General features: G+C 31.6%; 2 protein-coding genes across 2 annotated transcripts; one reads left to right on the top strand and one right to left on the bottom strand.

Annotated features, from left to right (window-relative positions):
• Positions 1 to 257: 257 nt before the first annotated feature.
• LOC134684393 (uncharacterized) lies at positions 258 to 6294 on the bottom strand. Its single transcript, XM_063543677.1, has 5 exons — positions 6237 to 6294; positions 5563 to 5808; positions 2125 to 2199; positions 1414 to 1485; positions 258 to 809 (listed from the first exon to the last, which is right to left on the bottom strand). The coding sequence occupies exons 1-5, from the start codon at positions 6292 to 6294 to the stop codon at positions 307 to 309; spliced, it is 954 nt and encodes a 317-aa protein (XP_063399747.1). The 3' UTR covers positions 258 to 306.
• A 3788-nt stretch (positions 6295 to 10082) lies between these two features.
• Positions 10083 to 20280, top strand: LOC134683705 (thiamine transporter 1-like). Its single transcript, XM_063543018.1, has 6 exons — positions 10083 to 10202; positions 13826 to 14064; positions 14510 to 15163; positions 15744 to 15942; positions 18149 to 18290; positions 20017 to 20280. The coding sequence occupies exons 2-6, from the start codon at positions 13833 to 13835 to the stop codon at positions 20161 to 20163; spliced, it is 1374 nt and encodes a 457-aa protein (XP_063399088.1). The 5' UTR covers positions 10083 to 10202; positions 13826 to 13832; the 3' UTR covers positions 20164 to 20280.
• The last annotated feature ends 2055 nt before the right edge of the window (positions 20281 to 22335 follow it).

Raw genomic sequence — 22335 nt, 5'->3', positions numbered from 1 at the left:
CAATATGGAAAAGGGAGTTGTGATTAGGCCTTTTTATGTTGATATCAAAATGAGAATGGGCGGATTCAAAACTTTTTTTAATACTTATGTAGTGAATGATTAATACAGGTGTATGAGTGGGATATTGTATTGGCTGTCAATCAAGTTTTTTTGATAGGCAGACGACATAATGAATTTTGGTTTCTTTACTAAAGGTCATGGTTATTCATCAGTGTAACTATAATTCTTGGTGATTGAAATTCAGCGGACCTATCTATTAAGTCCCTATCAACCATTGAATTATGGCTCATAATCAGGTGGTTGAAATTATGACTGTCCGTCTATATAGCCATAATCAATAGGTTGTACTGATGACTTTCCGTCTATATAGCCATAATCAGTAGGTTGAAATGATGATTCCCCGGCTATATAGCCATAACCAATAGGTTGAAACGATGACTGTCCGTCTATATAGCCATAATCATTAGGTTCGAACATTGAGTTCCCGTCAATGTTTATACTTTGAATTATTGGCATATATGTATACTGTCTTCTCGTAGTTAAGTCTTCGTACGAGAATTCTGCATTGTCATATGGGGCGTAAATCGACAGTTTTTCGTCAATTTCAATATACTCGTATCTTTGGTCAGTAGGAACATAAATTTGACTTTTCAATCTAGACTCAGTATGATCCGACGAAATTCGGAGAAAATGTCTACGTGTCTGTCGTAATGGTAATATTCTTGGTTTACGATATTTGTGACACAGTATTACAAAAACACCAGTCGCTATGACAATAATTATACATCCACTTCCTACAACGATGATGCCTGAAATCGAAAATTAAATTTGGTTTTTAGGTTCATTGTTTCTTAATAAATTAATTTCTAAATAGAATAACTTAGCAGAAATATAAATAGAAGTTTATCCGATAATTCGTCAATGTTATATCATCAATGCTATTGCTTGTTTTGCAGCCAATTAATACCTCACATTATCGTTGACGGTACTAATTAACTTAGTATAATCGTTTGCAACTTATATTTGTTCTGATACGTAATTGGATCAATATGTCGATACTGTCAAACGTAAGAATTTTACATAGCAGATCTTGCATTAAGGCAAAATGACTCGATATTTGAGGATCATTGTATTTTACAATATTGCGAAAGCTCAAAATGTAGAGTTCATTTTAGATTGTGAATGCATATGTTTTCTTCTAAAAAGTTAGTTACTGTCTCGTTCTTAAATATATTTTGTTATTTCATCTATACAACAGTACAAAAGGAACTGCGTCAAAATGTCATGTTTTTTTCGGAATATCTGATCATGTGAAGCCTTTAGGCATCATTTAATGTAAAGTGTTTTGTCCATCGTATATTTGATCAGATTATATCACGCATGTTTATGTAAAATACATAAATTTGTGTTTACCTATTGTTACATCTGAAAATGTTCCCATGAACGTCATGTCTGTCCCAAACCCACTTTGAATTGGTGTTTCTTCTAAAATTAACATAAAAGGCAAACTATGTTTAAACTTATCATAACTATAAGCAAGAATGGTTATCGTGATTATGTTTTTTTATTATTGATGTAAAAAATATTTGATATATATATCTAGTATATAACCAAGATACGTCTGTTGTTAGTAAACCAAACATGAAATGACTTGCATCAAAACAACGGTAATGTTCGATTTTAGAGTATTGTCCAAACATTTCTTGTTGCTTACTCCGTAAAAACACATGGTTATAAAGGATGACCGAACCGAAATAAAATCGCCATGTTATAATCTGTATGTATACAAACATTATATTTATGACATACTTTGGAAGTAAACATTTAAATTCGGTTGTTGTCTGATGTTGTCCTACAAAGCAATTTACGCTGATTAAAACATATGATTCAGTTAGGGTGCCTGCGAAAGTCAGAAGATCTACTTTTTATATATTTTACAAAATAAAATTTATAAAGTAATTTAAAAAGTGTCTTATAATCTTTTTAAGTCAACTGATTGATGAAATAGCAAATGATACGCCAGATAGGTAAACATTGATGAAAATGAAACAAAACTGTAAATGCATTCTGCATTGGGTTTTTTTATATTCTTTTGAAGGCAGGGAATACATCCACCATGTTTACCTTTATTCACTGTTGAAAGTTGTATATCAGTTTCCATATCCCCTCCAATATTACATCTTGTAAATGTGTTGTTGTCTGAAAGAATAACAAAAACATATATATAAGAGCTCTTAATAATATTGACTTGTTTTCACACATTTATAATTCCTGGTCAGAATATTATGTTTTTGAAATTATCCTGATGTTTTCAATGAATGTTCTTTCACTTCGAAGAGCATTTTTGAAGGATAATGTGAGGAATATACGACAAGTAGTCATGGACTGGATTTTTATGTCAAGTAACAAAAGCATTGAATTTGCTAAATTGTGGATGAATTCTACAAATATGTTTCTATTTGAATCATATCTCTCTTTGAACTTTTTTTTTCAGACAGGGAAATTATCGAGAAACATTTAATGAAATATGTATCACATTACCGACACATACTGCTTCATATCTAGATCTAGAAATAAAAACTGAAATATCAATAGGCGATTTCATTGAACAGAAATATTTCTTATGTAAATCAGTTATACATATATATAGAGGAATAATTGCCATGGCATAATGTATCATCATATAGATATAAGAAGAGTAGGTATGAGTTCTTACGGCTAGATATTTATTTGAAGTGACTCAGTGGTTATGTAAAACCACATACGTTGAACGGCAAAATTATTTCATTGATTGATATTACTTTTACTTAAGGAAATTGACATACTATGAATGACTAAACTATTTTATTCAATAATACGAATATTTAGAATGATAGTCAATTCGTTCCAAGTCCGATTCGTTCCAAACCAGTTCGTTCCAGATTTGGACAATTCGTACCAAGTCAATTGTCAATTCGTACCAACTGATTTATTTTATTATTAATCAGACTTAACAATTTGTTCCAACTGATTTAGTTCATTATTAATCAGAGTTAACAATTTGTTCCAACTTTATTATAATGTTTGTGTTCGTAAATCACTGAATTTGTGTAAATCAACCCACTGTTCATGGCAAAAATTGTCAATTCCTTGTCATTTTTTTTATGTATATTTCATATAATAGATCGTTTTTCAATCAGTCTAAACAACTTGTTCCAACTTTCTTTCACTGTTTATGTCCGTATATCACTGTTTTTGTGTAAATCAACCTATAGTTCACGGCAAAAATCATCAATTTCTTGTCAATTTTTATGTATCATATTTTATATTTTCATATTAAAAGATCGTTTTTCAGCAATATCTTTGAAGGCTTTTATGGTTCGATTTTAACAAATATTTATCATTGAAAAACGCAGATTTATATGTACAATATTTGTTTATTTAGACATAGTTTTTTTGGGTTGTCTTATTTATTTACATTATATATATAAGTACAGCATTATAAATTGAAATAATAAGGCTATGCAAATGGTTATTATTGTTTAATACTGTTCTTGAATAAGTTGGAACGAACTGACAAGTCTTGGAAAAAGTTGGAACGAATTGTCCAAGCAACTTGGGACGAATTTGTTGGGACGAATCGGAGTTGGAACGAATCATCCAGATACCAATAATACTACTTTTTCTGTTTAGTCTGTTTTTTATGATATACATTTGACGTGAAACTGTACTTATGTATCCCGTCATACTTTGAACCACACCATTATTTTATTTATTATTATTACTTTTACTGTTAAGTCTGGTTTTTGTTATATCTACTTTACGTGAGTCTGCATTTATGTATGCCGTCATACGACAAAATTATTTTTTATGTCTACCTGTGCGAATTTCAAACGCGCAATTTTACACCAGTAATGAAAACCTTCTATCATTTATGGGTAGACTTTACATAGATAAATTCAGCCGTATAAGAAAAGCAAAATGAGAATGTTAAATTGATGTATATGCCTTTTTGTGCTTCTTTGTTACATTTGTTGTTTATGTAGTGATATTAAGATGATAACACAATATTGACTGTTGTACCCCTATTTTTGACATTTTTACTCTTTGAGTATGTTTGTTTTGTTCATACATCGTTGACAATGTAATGGAATTTGATGCGACTGTCATACAAGTGAGAGGTTTAGCTAGCTATAAAACCAGGTTCAATCCACCATTTTCTACATTAGAAAATGCCTGTACCAAGTCAGGAATACGACAGTTGTTATCCATTCGTTTGATGTGTTTGGACTTTTGATTTTGCCTTTTGATTTTTGATTTTCCTTTTTGAATTTTCCTCGGAGTTCAGTATTTTTGTGTTTTTACTTTTTTCCAATGAGACAACTCTTCATCTAAGTCACAATTTTGTAAACGTAATAAAAATAGTAATTGGCTCTGTCAACATATATAAATATGACAGAATATATTCATCCGGTAGCATACAATACCACAATGTATATAATGTGTCTTAAATTTAGATCGGCACAAGTTTTACTCGACATTATCTTCTTATGTCACTTTGTCCATCTCCCTGAACCACTTAAACGTACCTTCGTTAGTCGGGTAATTCATTTTTCATTGGCATATATAGTTTTCACAATGTTACAGAGGTTGGGTTTCGAATCCCGCAGTTTGAAGTTAGTGGATCTAACATGGTTTGACTCAATTTGAGACGAGGTGTAAATATATATGTAGATTCTACCACTGCACAGAGTGTGATAAGGTATTTACCCACTCAAGACAGATACATTTTCAAATAAAAACACCAGGCTCGCCTATGGTTTGATATGTTTACAGGTTAACTGTCGAGAATGTATAAATTTCGTATTGCACGAGATCGGGTTGTGGAATCTGTTTCTTTAATGATTTATAGACGATATGAAGACCATTTTTTCGAACGACTTGCAAAAAGATGTGTTTTTCTGCGTGGCGTCATTAGGCATGGTCTCAATTTTTATGACGTCGCAATAGGAATTTCTGAGGAAAGCAAGAAAATTCGACATCATAAACGAATTTGGACCAATGGTGAACTAAAGATAAAACGAACCACACGTTGATAAAATTAAAGTTACCAACAGGTCAGGAAAAGGATAAACCGATTAAGAATTAAAGAAATATATTTATATGATAAAAAAGAATTTCCACCTTCAATCTATTAAGATATAAGGAACTACTTAAATACCTGTATTTTGTATTTTTTCTCTACGCACGATGCAAATAACAAATTTGAACATTTAAAGTAAACGTAATTATTGTCAATCTTGTATTAGTGTCAACAGTTTTAACAACTTAATCATTAAAGATAAACAATTACACACCACAACCTTATATGTCAACAAATATTTTCAATGTATATAATTATGTTTTGTTATAATAAATATATACTATCTTAAGTACTCGTTATGCAGGTGGATAATCATCCATTTTCGTTAAATATATATATGAGTACATCACAACAAGTGCATTACATTCTAATTACCTTCAGAAACACGTTGTGTGCTGTTTTCGATGATGATGATAAAATAGTTATCATGATGAACTTACCAATAATGTTCAATTTATGATACGGACCATGATGATATGGACCAATGCCCGTGTATACAGTGCATCGAAACAAGCCAGAGTCGTCACAATGAGCATTGGTTACCGTTAAGGAAACGGTTCTGGTTCCATCATATTTATGGTTGTCGACAAGATGATTGAAGTGATCCTTTGTCCAAAAATAGGAGTGTCCAGGAAGCGAACAATGAAGTGTGACATCACCTCCAGATTTAACAAACACGTCGTCGTCTGCAATATCAAATTACAATAAATTGTAAATTTTCTGAGAATTTTTTTTTCTGAAACATAAATTTGAGACATACTTATCTGAGAATAACATTCTCAATAACTTTGTTATTTATTACAAATCGTTGTGCTTAAATACACATACCCCATATACAGGTCAACATGCACATAGTTAAAGAGGGAATATTCTGACATTAAAAAAGATTTAAACTGGAAACATGTACATTATTATTTTTTTATAATTGGTGTTAACATTATTAAAAATGTTGTATATTGTATAATTGTTTTTGTCTTATTTCTATCATTTATATTTTTTCTCCGTCAAAGTCCTCGTTTCAGAATCGTATTTATGCACAGTTACTGTGCATAATAGAATACATGAATTTGATTTGATCAATGGTAAAATAAAGTAAATATATGTTCGCACATACCTGCTGCTATATGATACCAGACAAAATAAGTTAAACACATATAAATTAAAACATCCATATCATCATATTTCGGAAAGTGCAAGGGGATTAAATAAAGTGATGTAATAAACCAATTGCATTTCCTTTTATTCAATTAATTAAAACGAGCAATCATTTCCTCTAATTTTATTATGATTCACTAATAATTACGAGCCAACGATATTTTTTCAAACAAGGAAATAGCTAGAAAACGTGATTATTTGTTTCCACAGTTGATTCATTTAACCTATATAAGGAATATAGGTAGATATTATGGATTTTCCATCAACAAATATTTTTTATGATAAATATAAAAGATTATACACGCCAGTAAAAACCATTAGATTTTAAATTTTTCAAAATCATTTTAACTTCCTTTCTTAGAAATTCTGAAATGAACATGGAAAAATAACGGCTATTTCGATATTCATTTTTTTTTTTATTTTACTATCATATTAACATAGTCTATTTCAATCTAATAGATTCATACTATCTTTATAAATATCAGATTCTGCTAAACCAATATTAGTGTTTCCCAAAAATAAGGGATAACAAGATAATAATAATACATATTTGTAGTTTTGTGGTTGTTCGATATTGTTTACATCACTTCTGATTGAGAGTAATAAAATGTTAAATTTTATAACAAATTGAAGGAAAATAATAACTTAATTGGTAGTGCAATTGCTATCTCGTCACAATTCTGTGTTATAGGTTTAATAATGAGTGAGTATTAGATAATATTACTACGTGTATTTTTATTTCAATACAATATTGAACGCGCCTTTGACGAGTCTAATATTGCTATTTAAATTGAATAACGAGACTAGTTATCAAGTAATATCAAATTATCACGAGTTGTTCTTCCCATTCCTCTTATGTTCATGTTTTATTGTATTATATAATCAGGAAGTGGTATCGGACTCGTCGACAATGATAGTTTTACCTGCAAGATTGCAAGATATGCTTGACGTTTCATTTCTGAAATATAGATAATTTAATGTATCATAGATTCCCTTTGCGTCTAAAGCTGTTCAACTTTTACTATGAAGTTTTGTAAAAAATATATCCTTTAACGGAAAGTTGAGATGCACTACTTTCTTTTATGTAAAACTTTGGGCCGTGCTGTATATTTTCAACATTTGCATGCTCCGAACTTCTAAGAGTTTAAAACTTATACTGAAATTCTTTATAACCCCTACATTTTTTGTGTCTGCTTCAGAAATTTTTTTATCACTGTACCTTGTGTTTTTTACCCTAGATTCCTTTTTTTATCGTTACTTTACGAAATTATCAGTACAAATGCACATGATAAGCGGTGGTATTGAATTCTGAGAAAGACCTAAGGTGAAGTTATATTAGGGGAAGTTAAGAATTTTGTATAAGTTTAATTTTATTACTACCACTGGGTCGATGCTTCTGCTGGTGGACTATTAGTCCCCGAGGGTATCACCAGCCCAGTATCCAGTACTTCGGTACTGGCATGAAAATACGGATTTTTTGTGTTATTAAAATTTGCTGTTACAAAATATTAGAAATTATCATGAATTAAGGAAAGTATCTCCCTCATGCAAAGCTCTGATTCCTTTCACGAATTCGGCTATACTGTTTGGACTTTTTGGATTATAGCTCTTCATCTTTTATATAAGCTTTGGATTTCAAATATTTGGCTCAGAGCATCACTGAAGAGACATGTATTGTCGAAATGCGCATTTAGTGCAAGAAAATTGGTACCGTTAACTTTATTACTACCGCTGGGTCGATGCCTCTGCTGGTGGACTATTAGTCCCCGAGGGTATCACCAGCCCAGTAGCGAAGTACTGGCATGAAAATACGGATTTTTGTGTGTTAATAAAATTGGCTGTTACAAAACAGGGTTTCCGCTGGCGGTCGCCATTTTCGCAATTTGCGAAAAAAAACAATTGTGGCGATTAAAATTCGTCATTGGCGAAACAATTTGGCGAAAGAAATATATAACGATTTATTTTCAGCCATCTTGTTTATTTGCTGTTTTCGGGTTTCTCTGACTTTACCTATCAGACAATACTCGGAATTCAATAATCGGCTGATTGCTTTCATAGCTATCGACATCGAAGGACTAATTAATAAAGGTGTTGATTGTATGATATGACAAAATGATATAGTTAAATGGCTTCTGTCATATGTCACAAACAGGTTTCTTAACCACTTTTCGACGCACGTGTTTGAAGCAAAAATTTTACGCTTCCTCTTTCTTTTGTATGATAGTCCAGAAAAGAAAATTGTTGTTATGACGAAAAATGTTCAAAAACAAGAAAGGTCTCTGATTTTAAACTTTATAATTTAACTTTCATATAGATTATTGATTTGAGTGGTTTCAGTGATACACGTGTTTCAAGCATATACTTTTACTTATTTCCGATGGTCTAGAAAAGAAAACTGTCGTTATGAAGAAATCTATTCAAAAGGTTGGCACGAGAGTAACTCTTCAATGTAATAACTACACCTTACAAGAGGTATCAATTCCAAGTGATAAGATGCTTCGTTTTGTTGTAAAAACCACTTCTAACTTAGTGTGTGTGTGTGTGGGGGGGGGGGGGCTGAAAAAGGAAAATTTTCAAAGAAAAATATATTTGTATTACTTGGCGAAAAAAATAATAAAGTGGCGAAAAAAATATTGTTTTGACGAAAGAAGTGGCGAAAAAAATAATTGACCCAGGGGAAACCCTGCAAAATATTAGAAATTATCATAAATTAAGGAATGTATCTCCCTCATGCAAAGCTCTGATTCCTTTCACGAATTTGGCTATACTTTTTTGACCTTTTGGATTATAGCTCTTCATCTTTTATAAAATCTTTGGCTACGAGCATCACTGAAGAGACATGTATTGTCGAAATGCGCAAGAAAATTGGTACCGTTAATTTTATTAATCTCTTAGAAGTTCGAGGCATTTATATGTCGATTTAATTTTCAATATGATATATTAGAAATATCAAATAGTTAAATCATACTAAATAAATCTAAGATAAGTATTTCAAAAGAGACAACACATTTTCTTCTCGATATATTTAGCTACAAAAGGTACTGTTGCAAAAACACGCAACGAACGCTACAGTATAAACTGCAGATTTTGTTTTAGAAAATCATAATAATTACAATGAACTGGATATTTTCTGGATGAAGATACGCTTACTAAACTGCACATGTATCAGTTGTTATCTAAAGTTATTTATCGTTTGCATTTTGAAGCATTTTAAGCCAGATTTTCTCTCCCAAGATTTATAAACGGATGTACTGTACGTTTATCATGAAGTAAGTACAATTCGAGTTAAAATTCAGAGTATTTTATTAATATTGTTGACTGAAGATGATTGAAACGTGTATAATATATTTGCGTGCGGCAACTGTGTAAACATCTCAGAATATGTTTAATATCAAATATCGGCTTCTCTAATAGGCTTGTGTGATAAGTTCTTATTTTGATATTCTAAATATCATCAATATTTAATTCATTAAATGACTGTTATCAGTTTCTGTAGTCCAATTATCACATAAAACCATAATGAAAATCAAACGCACAAAAAAAAAAATTAATACCAGAAATGATCGTATCCCACCAAATGTCAGTATTTGTTTTAGATTCTGTGGCTTTAATTATATATTTTTGGACTTATCTCCTATTATTTTACATTGTTAAGTCATATGTTCTGTTGGAATTGTGTAAAAATATATATATATATTCGAATTGATTATTTTCAAGTTTCAAAATGTAAACAAACTTAGTTTTCCCATCATCCTTTATCTTACAATAGTAAGTGATACTCGCATATGACAGTGTAAAGGACTATCTGGATTCGAACTTTATACACACTGATGTATTCGCCGCAATTATTATATAAGTTAGTATAAACTATATGGGTAGAAGTATTGACATTATATTGTCGTTATGTACCTGTAATCATCAAGAGGTATGTTTATATTATTATCAACCGTTTGTTTCACATACAGATTTCTTTAATAATATATATGTTTAGAATACCAGTATTACTACTGACATTTCTTTTTAGTTGATGAATTATTTTTAGCAATTTTTTGGGGTATTTTCGGAACAATAATTGTTTGCTGTTTGCATTGAAGCATTACAAAATACTAATTCAATTTTGAATACCGACCGAAAAAGCGATGTTCAAAATCCTTTCAGAGATAATTGTTTAAAAAAAGGTAAAAAATAAAATATTCAAACATCATTTGCTTTAAATAAAAAACCGTTTTCAACCTAAGAACATGTATGTGCCACATCAGGAATATGACAGTATGTCATCAATTCGTTTGATGTGTTTGAGCTTTTGATATTGCCATTTGATTATGGGCTTTTCTTTTTGAATTTTCCTCGGAGTTCAGTTCCTGTTAAATTCAACTCGTGAAAAGAGCGTCGGACGCAAATCGTTCTTTACATTTCTTTAATTCACTTGATAGATACCGCTGCTGATTGGCCATTAGTTACATCAGGTATCATCTAAAATAAGTTGTAAGTGTTTATATAATAACAACTTTTGTAACACAATCTTTTTATATATAGAAATTATGACGAAACTTACTTTTCAACTACCTGAACATTTACACTCGGTTAATTGAGGTCTGGATATAGCATACCAGTTACTTCTAGTAGTGCTTTCTTACATTGTATTGATCATTGTCATTTCGTTAGTTTCTCATGTTACTTATTCTAACACCTGACTCAAACTTCTTTCAAAAGGAATATTACTGGACGTTTTGCTTTGTATTTGTTTATCCCTTGTAAGGCCTTTTTAGTCTTTTTTTTTATTTTGGTTCTATTTATATATTTTGGAGTTGATTGTAGCATTCTATTGAACTAGTACATTATTTCTTCAGAGGCCAGCTGAAGTCCGTCTCCTGGAGTTGAAATTTTTTTGCTGCGTTATAAACTCATTGTTGGCATTGGACTGGTTTCTGCCCTTTTGTCGAGTTGGTGTCTTTTTAACACTTTCTTAGTTTCCACTCTCAATTCATTTTAGGTGAATTTGAAAAACTGTTTTAGTTTTCCCGTTTGGACATAAAGCTCCTTAAGGATTAAAATATGTGCGGTGCTTGCTTTCATTGTCTGCTTTTATGTATTGTTTGGATGAAGTTAAATTCAGAAATGCACGTGTTGTTTAATAGGGAGAAGGTTTGAATCCATTAAAACGTTTAATCCCGCTGCAAATGTTTGCACCTGTCCTAAAGTCAGGAATCTGATGTATAGTAGTTGTCGTTTGTTTATGTACTATATAAGTGTTCTCGTTTCTCGTTTTTTTATATAAACCGTTGGTTTTTCCGTTTGAATGGTTTTACACTAGTAATTTTGGGCCCTTTATAGCTTGTTGTTCGGTGTGAACCAATGCTCCGTGTTGAAGGCCTATAATGGTTGACTTATTTTTAAATTGTTATTTGGATTAAGAGTTGTCTCATTGGCACTCACACCCCATCTTCCTATATCTAAAACTTTTCATCATGCAAAACAAACAACTATATTGCAGTTCAACTAAGAACTGAAAGATACTTGGTGACATTCATTTCCGAATACCGGTATTGCTCTTCAGACATAATGAAGTTTTTGTTCAATTAATCGATATTTTTTGCGGACGGTGCGCAATCCCTTCGAACTGTCCCTGCTACAGATTTTCTTGTTGTAATTTTGACCGGTTTCGGAAGAACAATGAAATGTGCATGTATTAGTGTAAACAATTTAGAAATGTACGTTCAAAGTGCTTTTCTGGATTTATGTTCACAAGGAACGTTCTAAGTAGAATATTTGTAATCCAAAGATGTATGAAAACCGAAATTTGTACCCAAAAAGGATCTGACAAATATAAGCCTAATCCATCTGAGGTCATTCAATTAAACTAAGACTTTGAATTGTGAGTTTGTGTGAACAACTACTATATCATCACTAGATATTGCAAATATAAGATATGGATCTTAATGTTAATGCTAAAATTTTCCGGTGTTTCACTATTTCTAATGAACAATTGCAACAATTTGGGATTTTCTAGTTTATTGAGGCATTTATATTTGTGTATAAATATTCGGCAAATACTGTGGATTCATTATATTCGTTGGATACCAATTTTCGTGGATTTCGTGGGCACAGTCAAACCACGAAATTAAATATTCAACGAATGATGATTTTTCTATAGGTTTGTATGCAGACTTCAGCAAAACAACGAAATTAAATATTCACGAATATGCAAGTTTTTCTTAATCCACGAAAATTGGTACCCACGAAAATAAATGAATCCACAGTAAGAGATGAAATTTTTTTAATAATGGATTTATATTAGGTCGATATTTAAAATTATTATACTTCACGTTAAAATGCAATAATTTGATTGGCTAATACGAGGGTGTTAATTTACTCTATCACATGGCTGAGCGGGTAACATTTTTTTGTATGTTATTCTCTCGTGTAGACCAATCACAAATTGATAATTTAAAGGACAATGAATTGAATTTACATCAAGTAATTAAATACAATACTTAAGTTCTACTTTTTGACTCAGATTTAATTATTTCACTTTTCAAAATAAAACAAATAAAACATTTTGCTGACCTTGTTTTGCTTATGTACCTGTTATACTGTTATGCACATGACGGCATACAAAATACCTTCAAAATGAAATTAATCTGTAAAAGATAATAATGCTAGGACATTCAGTATAATGAATTTAATAACACATAGCTGAGAGGGTGATATAGCAGATTGTTTCCGCTCGAAAAAGCATTGCCAACCTTTGCTTCGCCGCTGTTGATAATGTTTTCTTGGGGTAACAATCTCCTCTATCACCCTCTCAGCTATATGTGATTTATTAAAGTCAAGTATAAAGAGATGTGTAAACATATTAAAACAACACGGTACGATTTATATTAAAGCAGTTTCATATAATAGAATTCCGCTTCTCTCTGAGCTAAAAAATTAGTAAGTTGTCGTTTCCTATGAACCTTTTGTTAATCTTCTTTTCTCTAGGAATTTTGATTTCTGGGCAGTTATATATTATTCCATATATGTCCTGTCAAATATGCATTTGTCTGTCCAAAAGTCTATTGTCATATTGCAGACTTTTAACCCCAGATAACATACTTTTTCGATAGGTTACCTAATCGGTATTATAAAATCCCAGTATTTGGTAACCAAAGACCAACAAAAGCAAATTCAAACATGTTATCAATGCAATAAGAGCGGCAAATGTTTACCGTTTTCCGATCATTTTGTCGTCTATAGAAAACATAAAACAGTTATTTTCTGCCCAAAACTATACCGATTGAAAGTTTGATTTTACATCTTTACGTTGCTTTTACTTTACTGAGTGCCAGAATGTCGTACAAAAGATTAGTTAACCGGTCGACAAAACCTTATCTCCAGCGTCAAAATTAATAATGTAAAAAAAGTCTATTAATTAAATTTAGACACGGTCGATTATGAACTTTGACATATCGGTTTTTCTGAGATGTTCTTAAAAAATTAGTAAATTATTGTACCAGATTAATATTTTTGTGTATTTTGTATTTTAAATTATGGTTTTGCTTTACATAGATAAATCATGCATTGGAAGGTGTTGACTTTTTTGGTATGTCTCTATGGCTTTTTAAAAGAATACAGACCATCTGAGGCTTATTTATCGGCATATCTAACCGGACCATGGAAAAATCTGACAGTTGAAGAAGTCGATAATGAAATATATCCTATATGGACTTATGCATACCTTCTGTGGCTTGTACCTGTTTTTCTCCTGGCTGATTTTTTTCGTTACCAGCCAATGTTAGTCCTTGAAGGTATGTTACTAAATATATACTGTTAGTGTTAGCAGATCAAAGAAGAAATGTGTTTCTTATTGTTTTACCTGGTAACTTCAACTTTAAAGGGCTTCAGTGATCAAATTAGCAGAACTTTTATAACACTAGCCTGTAAATACTGAGTCTGAGAGATTCAACCCCGTACTTGGTAGGTCGGTTGTTCTCTCATTGCACCCCGGCTTCTTCTACCCATAGAACCTGATCATAATGAAAAAACAAATTGTGCTGAAAGTGAAATTAAAAACCAAATAATCAATCAATCAATTTTGTGGAATTGAAAGGTCGATTTTCATTTGTATACACTTACACACACACATATATTAAATAAGTTATAAGCAGTTCTTATTCATATATGATTCATATAAATGTGTCAATACTATAAGCAGAGATTCATAATATTAAGAAAATGATTTATACATTGCAGGTGCAACATACATTGCAACATGGTCAATTCTTTTGTGTGCACAAGGTGTTCTGGCTTTTAAATTCATGGAAATCTGCTACGGTCTCGTGTCAGCTACTGAAATAGCCTACTATTCTTATCTCTTTGCAATGGTTTCTAATGAACACTACAAGATTATAACAAGCTTTACACGAGCTGCAATTCTTATGGGTCGTTTTGCTGCGTATTTGACTGGACAGTTGCTCGTATCTTTTAATTTAATGGACTATAAACAGCTAAATATAATATCAATGGTTAGTGTTTCGCTAGCGTTCATTTTAGCCGTAACATTAAGAAGACCAAGCCATTCTGATATATTTCACTTTAAAAATCACGACAAAAACAAAGACGCAACAAACAAAGAGTTGGACAACAACATTGGATTCTCAGCCATTCAAGAAAGTTCAAATGTTGAAAAACCTACTTTCAAGCGAGGAATTTTATTCTTATGGAAAGAACTGAAAACTGCATATTCAGATAAGTCTGTGATAGCTTGGTCTTTTTGGTGGGCATGTGCATCATGCGGACATTTGCAAGTCCAAAACTATATTCAGAACCTTTGGGAAGTAATTACACCAGAAGATCAAAAAGGGACTATTTACAATGGAGCTGTAGAGGCAGTTGGTACCCTTCTAAGTGAGTTTGTGGGTTAATTGTATGTCTACCAAATATATTTATATTTTACTATTCTATTTTTACAGTTTTGATCGTCAACACCACTTACTAGATACCAAAATATTCTCAAACCAATCATAAAGGGGAACTCTGTCCTTCTGAATGTATTAGGCTCGATGATCTACGTCATACAATGTTTAATTGATGTTATATTAGTACAGCTGTTATAACAGTTCAAACTATAATTACGTAAACTACTGTCAAAAATGGTTGAGATTATTTTTTCAGATAAGAGAGAATTTGAAACAACGAAGTCAAAATGAATTTACTACGTTTGTGTCATTGTTTTGAGAAATTTTATACGATAGGATTCAAAGCAATGGTTAGTTAATCATATATGATCATATATCAGTGTCATATTCTAGACATTTCTATGTACGATAAATTTTACACACATATACTAAATTTAAAATTTAGAATTTTAATGCGTGCTTCTTAATACTCTTCAATTGAATTTTAATAGATATAATGCACATGCAAGCCAAATAAACGTTTGAATTTTATATATGCAGATATATGTATTCATATTTTTATTCATTAGGTTCCATAAGTGTATTAGTATTGGGATTTTTACCCGTGAATTGGTCTCGTCCCGGACTATCGGAAACAATAATGGCCATTGTATGTGTTTTTAATACCGCTGTCTTAACTGTCATGGGACAATCAACAAATATATGGGTTTCGTATGCATTGTATAGCGTCTTTAGAGCTACATATCATACAGTGATAACGTTAGCAACGTAAGTTTTACATATTTAGAAACTTAAAAGTACAAGTTAACATTTGTTATGTTCCAGACCATATGAGTATTTGGACCGTACTCGTACGGTCGGACCGTATGAGTATACGCATACGGTCCAGTTGGCAATACATGTTATTGAATCAAATGGGTTAAATTTAAACAAACATTTATCGAAATCTTTTTTTTTTTTTTAGTTTTACAAATTGTTATAATTACAATTGGATAGATAAAATGAACGAGCGAACATTCGAAATTAAACATGTGTTAAACTGTACATCTGAATCCTATTTTGTACTCTCTCACTTTAATTAGTGTGTTTTTTAAAGTAATTAAAATTTAAAGTGTGTATTTCAATTACAATTGAACTTTTTATATAAATTTTAGAGTTAAGTTGTGTTGATCTGTAAAATGCATTTGTATCTAATAAACTTGACTAACTCCTTAATATTAATCAGACCGTACGCGTACGGTCCGACCGTAAGATCATTTTGAAAAAGTACGCTTACGGTCCAGACCGTACGCGTACGGTCAAAATACTCATACGGTCTGGAACAGTTACATCTATGTTCAATACTGTTTTAATTGTCAACTGATTACTATTGGAAGACTAAGCTGAAAAAAATATATTAAAAGATCAATCTGAATTTTTTCTGCATATTACCTAAATACATATATAACCTTGAAGAAAGATACATTTTCAAAAACCACTATAATATTGAGCAGCCATTTAACACTATCTATCAAACTGATAACGGATAGCATAGCAACAAATACGGTAGCCTATTTATATTACTTTGTGTATCACAATGAAACAAAACAAGGCAAACGGCACTTCCGATTCACACTATATATCAAAAGATCACTTGGTAGTAAATGAAACACTATAAGCTGTTATCACAGTAACACATGATTGATAAACAGTGAAGAAACACCATAACGTCAACAATAATACTGGTATTAAAGAGATAATTGTAACTGGAATTACGACTATCCCAAGATGGCGACTGCAGATATAGGTAAAATCTTTACAGTCATATTTCTCAAATTTAGAACGGTTTTTTTCAAATCAGGTTTTAGGTTCAAATCAATTAACCTATCTAAGGCAACATAGATACCAGGACTAAATTTTGTATATACGCCAGACGCGCGTTTCATCTACAAAAGACTCATCAGTGACGCTCAAATCCGAAAAGGTTAAAACGGCCAAATAAAGTACGAAGATGAAGAGCATTACGGACCAATATTCCTAAAAGTTTTTTCCAAATCCACCTAAAGTAATCTATGCCTGAGGTAGAAAAGCCTTAGAATTGCAAAAAATCTAAATTTTGTAAAGAGATAATTTATAAATATAACCATATCAATGATAATTCATATCAGCACAAAAAGAGCTACTGAGCTAGTGATACCCTCGGGAAAAGAAATCTCCACCAGCAGTAAACTACCTTGACCAAAACCTTTAACCTGAAGCGGGACAGACGAACGAACGAACGAACGGACGAACGGACAGACGAACGATTAAACGAATGAACGAACGAGCGAACGAACGGACAGACGAACGAACAAACACACATACCAGAAAACATAATGCCCCTCTACTATCGTAGGTGGGGCAAAAGAAGTCGAAAGCCAAAACAAGTTGAAGACCATTGAGGACCAAAATTCCAAAATGTTGTGCTTAATATGGCTAGGATTTTCTGCCTGGGATAAGAACAGTCTTATTATGTAGAATACTTCTTACTTTGCAAACAGTAAATGTTTATAAAATGACTATATAATAGATATACACGATAAAAACAAATTGGTGAATAACTACAGAATACGAACGGATACATTAATCAATCTACACCAGCACATAAAAAATTCACAGCCAAGTAAGCCAAAGCGAGAAACACACTTCAATTTCTAAACATTTCCCAAAAATAGGAAAGCACAATAATTCAACTTTACTCTGGGAACTAATGATGGCTCTTATCGAACCTTCCCTTATTTTCTAAAAGAAATTACAAAGATCAAATATAATTGAATGTGTTTCATGATTAAATAGTTACAAAACTTTTCCTAGTTTCAATTAAATTTCATTTGCATACATGTACTTACATATTAATCAATCGTAATAGTTTTTATAAAGAAACTACAAACATTAAGTATATTTATTTACCTATCAGTACATAAAAAAATTAAAAAAAATATATTTTATATTACAGGTTACAAATTGCTAAATCCCTCACCAGACAACGTTATGGGTTTGTGTTTGGAGCTAACATGTTTATGGCTCTGGTAGTAGAAACAATACTAACAGTTATTGTAGTAGATAAAGTAGGTCTTGGTGTAGACGTACAGACACAGGTAAAACATTTAAAATCAATAAACCGGAATAACTTATACAATTCCTTGAATCCATTATGGGTGAAAAGAGCAAAAAATGACAAATTATGTTATTTCATACGTGTTGATGGACGTCCTTTGACCTATTTGTTTACTTTTAGACTACTTGGATGGACAGTTGTCTCATTTGCATTTGATGCACATCTTCCTATGTATATGCGCATCACTCAAACAAAATGGATTTAGACAGCAATTATTGTCATATCATTAAAACGTTTACATCAAAATGATAGAACTTTTTTTAACAAAATCTTAAATCGGAACCATACTTCGAGAAATTTGCAAAACTGTAATGACACAAACGAGAGGTCGGCACTTTTTACTGATATACTAAGAAATTTATTTCATATTGGCTGAGTCTCAAGAAGTTTAAATGCTACCTATATAAGTTTCAGTTTTACAATTTGAAAGTGCAGCTTAATGAATTCTTAATACACACAAACGTTTCGTTAAAATCGAAAACGTCATCGAATGACATTTATGTTCCCTTTACAAACATAATGTGATAACGTTTTGAAATCAAAAGGATGAGAGAGGCGGAAGATACCACAAGGTTTTCAAGGCATAAGTCGAAAATAAACTGACAACGCAATTGAAATGAATAAAAAATACCAAACGAAAAACAACGTCATCAGTTTAAAATACAAAACACAACTAAAGACTGAGTAACATTGTACCACATCAAAACCCGGGTTCAATCGCAAGTGATTATGAATGATAAGCAGATTCTGCCTAACCGTGAAACCTGTTTGAATAAAACAAATTATGTTGTCTTCTGAAATTCGCTTCTTTTGATTTGGACTGTACGAATTTGTCGGAGTTATCTATAGGCAGCAAGTGAACTACACAATGTTCTTCTCATATATGTTATGATGGTATGATACTAAACCCCTAAAGGGAAGGACTGTGCCTGATGTTCATATGATGAAATCATAATCTTTCAGTCAGTTTAATTGAAGTCTGGAGCTGGCATGTCAGTTAACTGCTAGTAGTCTGTTGTTATTAATGTATTATTGTCATTTTGTTTATTTTCTTTGGTAACATCTTCTGACATCAGACTCGGACTTCTCTTGAACTGAATTTTAATGTGCGTATTGTTATGCGTTTACTTTTCTACATTGGTTAGAGGTATAGGGGGAGGGTTGAGATCTCACAAACATTGTAAACCCCGCCTCATTGCGCCTGTCCCAAGTCAGGAGCCTCTGGCCTTTGCTAGTCTTGTATTATTTTAATTTTAGTTTCTTGTGTACAATTTAGAAATTAGTATGGCGCTCATTATCACTGAACTAGTATATATTTGTTTAGGGGCCAGCTGAAGGACGCCTCCGGTGCGGGAATTTCTCGCTACATTGAAGACCTGTCGGTGACCTTCTGCTGTTGTTTTTTTATTTGGTCGGGTTGTTGTCTCTTTGACACATTCCCCATTTCCACTCTCAATTTTACATAACCCAAAAGATTTAGTTAATATGTGGATATGTGTTTGAATCCATAATTTAAACGTATTTACCTGTCATTTGTTTAAAAATTATATAAAATCAATTTAAAAAAAAGATATCAAAATTAAATGAATTGTGTAAAGAGTTGTATCTCTGCACAAAATTCGTGTTGATATATTAGTTATAATTATATAAGAAACCACAGTGTACTATACAAATAGAACCAACTAACAACGAAAATGTCTTTTCAGTTTACAATATATGGTGGATATTTTGGTGTTATTGGTTGTTTGTTCCTAGCAGTAGCGTTCTGCACAGTCTACAAGAACGGCTGTTCTTGCCGAGTTGCCAGTGATAAAATCTATAACGTGTCTGACCCTAAACCCAACATTGCATGACAAATTTGTTTGCTAGTACTAATACTGTCATTTCACAATAACTTGTTAATGATAGGTATTATCTGTATCTGCATGTAGCATTACGTTGACAATAACAATTGTTCCATTTACACGATGAAAGAGGGAGCACCTAATGACGGTGTTTAAGAGCTACTTTGTATATCTCGACAGACTTGACGGATCCTATAATATCTTCTTCAAACTGTTCCAATGAATATCTATCTTTCCAAGGAATGAGTTCTTAATCGATTTGTAAAAAAGTGTGTTCTTTAAAAACTGTCAAAATAGTAAGATTATTATCATAAGAAATAAAATTCAAATATGATAGTTTTCCAGATTATTAGTTCCCCCCAGATACTCCATCTTCCTCCGCCAATATAACCCAGAAATTATGATATCTCCAAAGTTTAATCAAGCTTAATATATTAATAATATCCAAGCTAAAAATTGGCGCAACACTACATTTTAATTTCGCCACTTATTTTTTGTCATTATCGACAACTTACATGAAACACAAGTCATACAGTTTGTATATTATTTATTGATATGATTACATGCAGCATCCATCTGTTATCTAGCTTATGCTCACAGCGAGATGGTGCGAGGAAAGTTCGAGCAAAATAATTTTATTTATCACGCTATTTACATAACCTGTTAAAAACCTCTTTTCAATATACACAGTTAGATTGCACATTGACATATGTTCAAGTCCGTTCTGCTGACGAATTTGTACCAAAACTTCTAATATACGATGACGTATAAAATTACATCTTCAATATCAACGGTATTTTTTCAAGAAGAAAAATATGTTCAGTGTACCAGGCAGAAAAAAACTTAAACATGAAGACAAGAAGATAAAAATACAAAAGAAACAACACTGTATATATTCAATGCTTTTTTAAAGTACTATTATTTTCTTTTTTTTTAACGATAACAAATATTTTTATTCAATTATTTCCTGTTATATAAATACCTAAGTAGCCCAGGTCGAATACTTAGGGACCCCTGTTTTTTAACAGCCTCATTTGACCAGGGAAAATATCAAATGAGTTTAAGCTTTCCATAGTTTTTCATAATTATACATTTAAAACTAACCAATACAATTTTTACCTGATACGTATCACTGGCACTGAAATACATTATAATTAATGTATATCCGGTTCACTGACTTACATTATACATGTGTTGATTTAAACGTGAAAACTATATATTTGATTGCAAAAAAATAATAGTTAAAGTTAGAATTAAAAATTGGAAAAGTACTATTCTTTGATGATACATATATATAAATTTCAACTATTTTCATTTAAAAGCCATATATATATATATATATTCGATCCCTAACATCACTGAAGAGACATTTATTGTCGAAATCCGGATATGGTGTACTAAAGAAATATTGACACCGAATGTTTGTGGCACAACATCCTGTCCACAAGTTAACATTTTTTTTTTTCTGTGACGTATTAAATTTATAATGAGATCCATTTTGTTACAACCTGTGATCAATTTTATTTGGCAATCGCCAATGGCAGTCAGCAGGAATAAAGAACATCAGTTGTTCGACCTGTTAGTCAAATGCGTTTTGTTTAAATATACTTTTTCACTCTTTTGGTCTTTTGGAAAATGTTGTTTGTGCTGTTTTTAGACCCTTCTACAACGAAATTTGTTTGACATGCACACGTATAAAAATTGCGGTTTTTATCCAACGCAGTCATAGGTTTGAACGTAGTTTTCAATTTAGACTCGTATATATATATATATATATATTTCTCTAATTCTATGGAAATTTATCCCTTTTCGAACCCATTGTATAAAAAAATTTAATCAACGTGTGGTTGCTGGTGATCTCAGAAGATCATTGGATGATTTTAAGGGTCATGACCTTTTTTGGCTGACTGGATGAACCAAAATATGATAACAGGTGTTAATGAAATTGACAACTTTGTGCAATGTGAAAGGCACACGAAGGGGATTTTCGGTAAACAAAAAAAGAAAATGTCTTTTTAATCATTAGAGAAACAGATTCTTACATAGTTACTCGTGGATTATCGGATTTATCCAATCTCGATAGTTAAATTATAAATGTTAAAGTACTCGCCGAGGCGGCTCGAGCTTTAAAATTGATAATTTAACTATCTCGATTGGATAAATCCGATAATCCACTGGTAT

Source organism: Mytilus trossulus, chromosome 9 (assembly GCF_036588685.1).
Source record: "Mytilus trossulus isolate FHL-02 chromosome 9, PNRI_Mtr1.1.1.hap1, whole genome shotgun sequence".
In the NCBI taxonomy this organism is placed as follows: Eukaryota; Metazoa; Mollusca; class Bivalvia; order Mytilida; family Mytilidae; genus Mytilus; species Mytilus trossulus.
The sequence above is the reverse complement of the archived record's forward strand: the minus strand, read 5'-3'. Positions and strand labels throughout refer to the sequence as shown.

Coding starts and splice junctions, on each gene's coding strand:
- LOC134684393 (XM_063543677.1), bottom strand. CDS start 6,294: ATGGATGTTTTAATTTATATGTGTTTAACTTATTTTGTCTGGTATCAT. Junction 2,200..5,562: donor TCATAAATTGAACATTATTG/GTAAGTTCATCA, acceptor TTATTCTTTCAG/ACAACAACACATTTACAAGA. Junction 1,486..2,124: donor ACTTTCAACAGTGAATAAAG/GTAAACATGGTG, acceptor TGTTAATTTTAG/AAGAAACACCAATTCAAAGT.
- LOC134683705 (XM_063543018.1), top strand. CDS start 13,833: ATGCATTGGAAGGTGTTGACTTTTTTGGTATGTCTCTATGGCTTTTTA. Junction 14,065..14,509: donor GCCAATGTTAGTCCTTGAAG/GTATGTTACTAA, acceptor TATACATTGCAG/GTGCAACATACATTGCAACA. Junction 15,164..15,743: donor GGCAGTTGGTACCCTTCTAA/GTGAGTTTGTGG, acceptor TTTATTCATTAG/GTTCCATAAGTGTATTAGTA.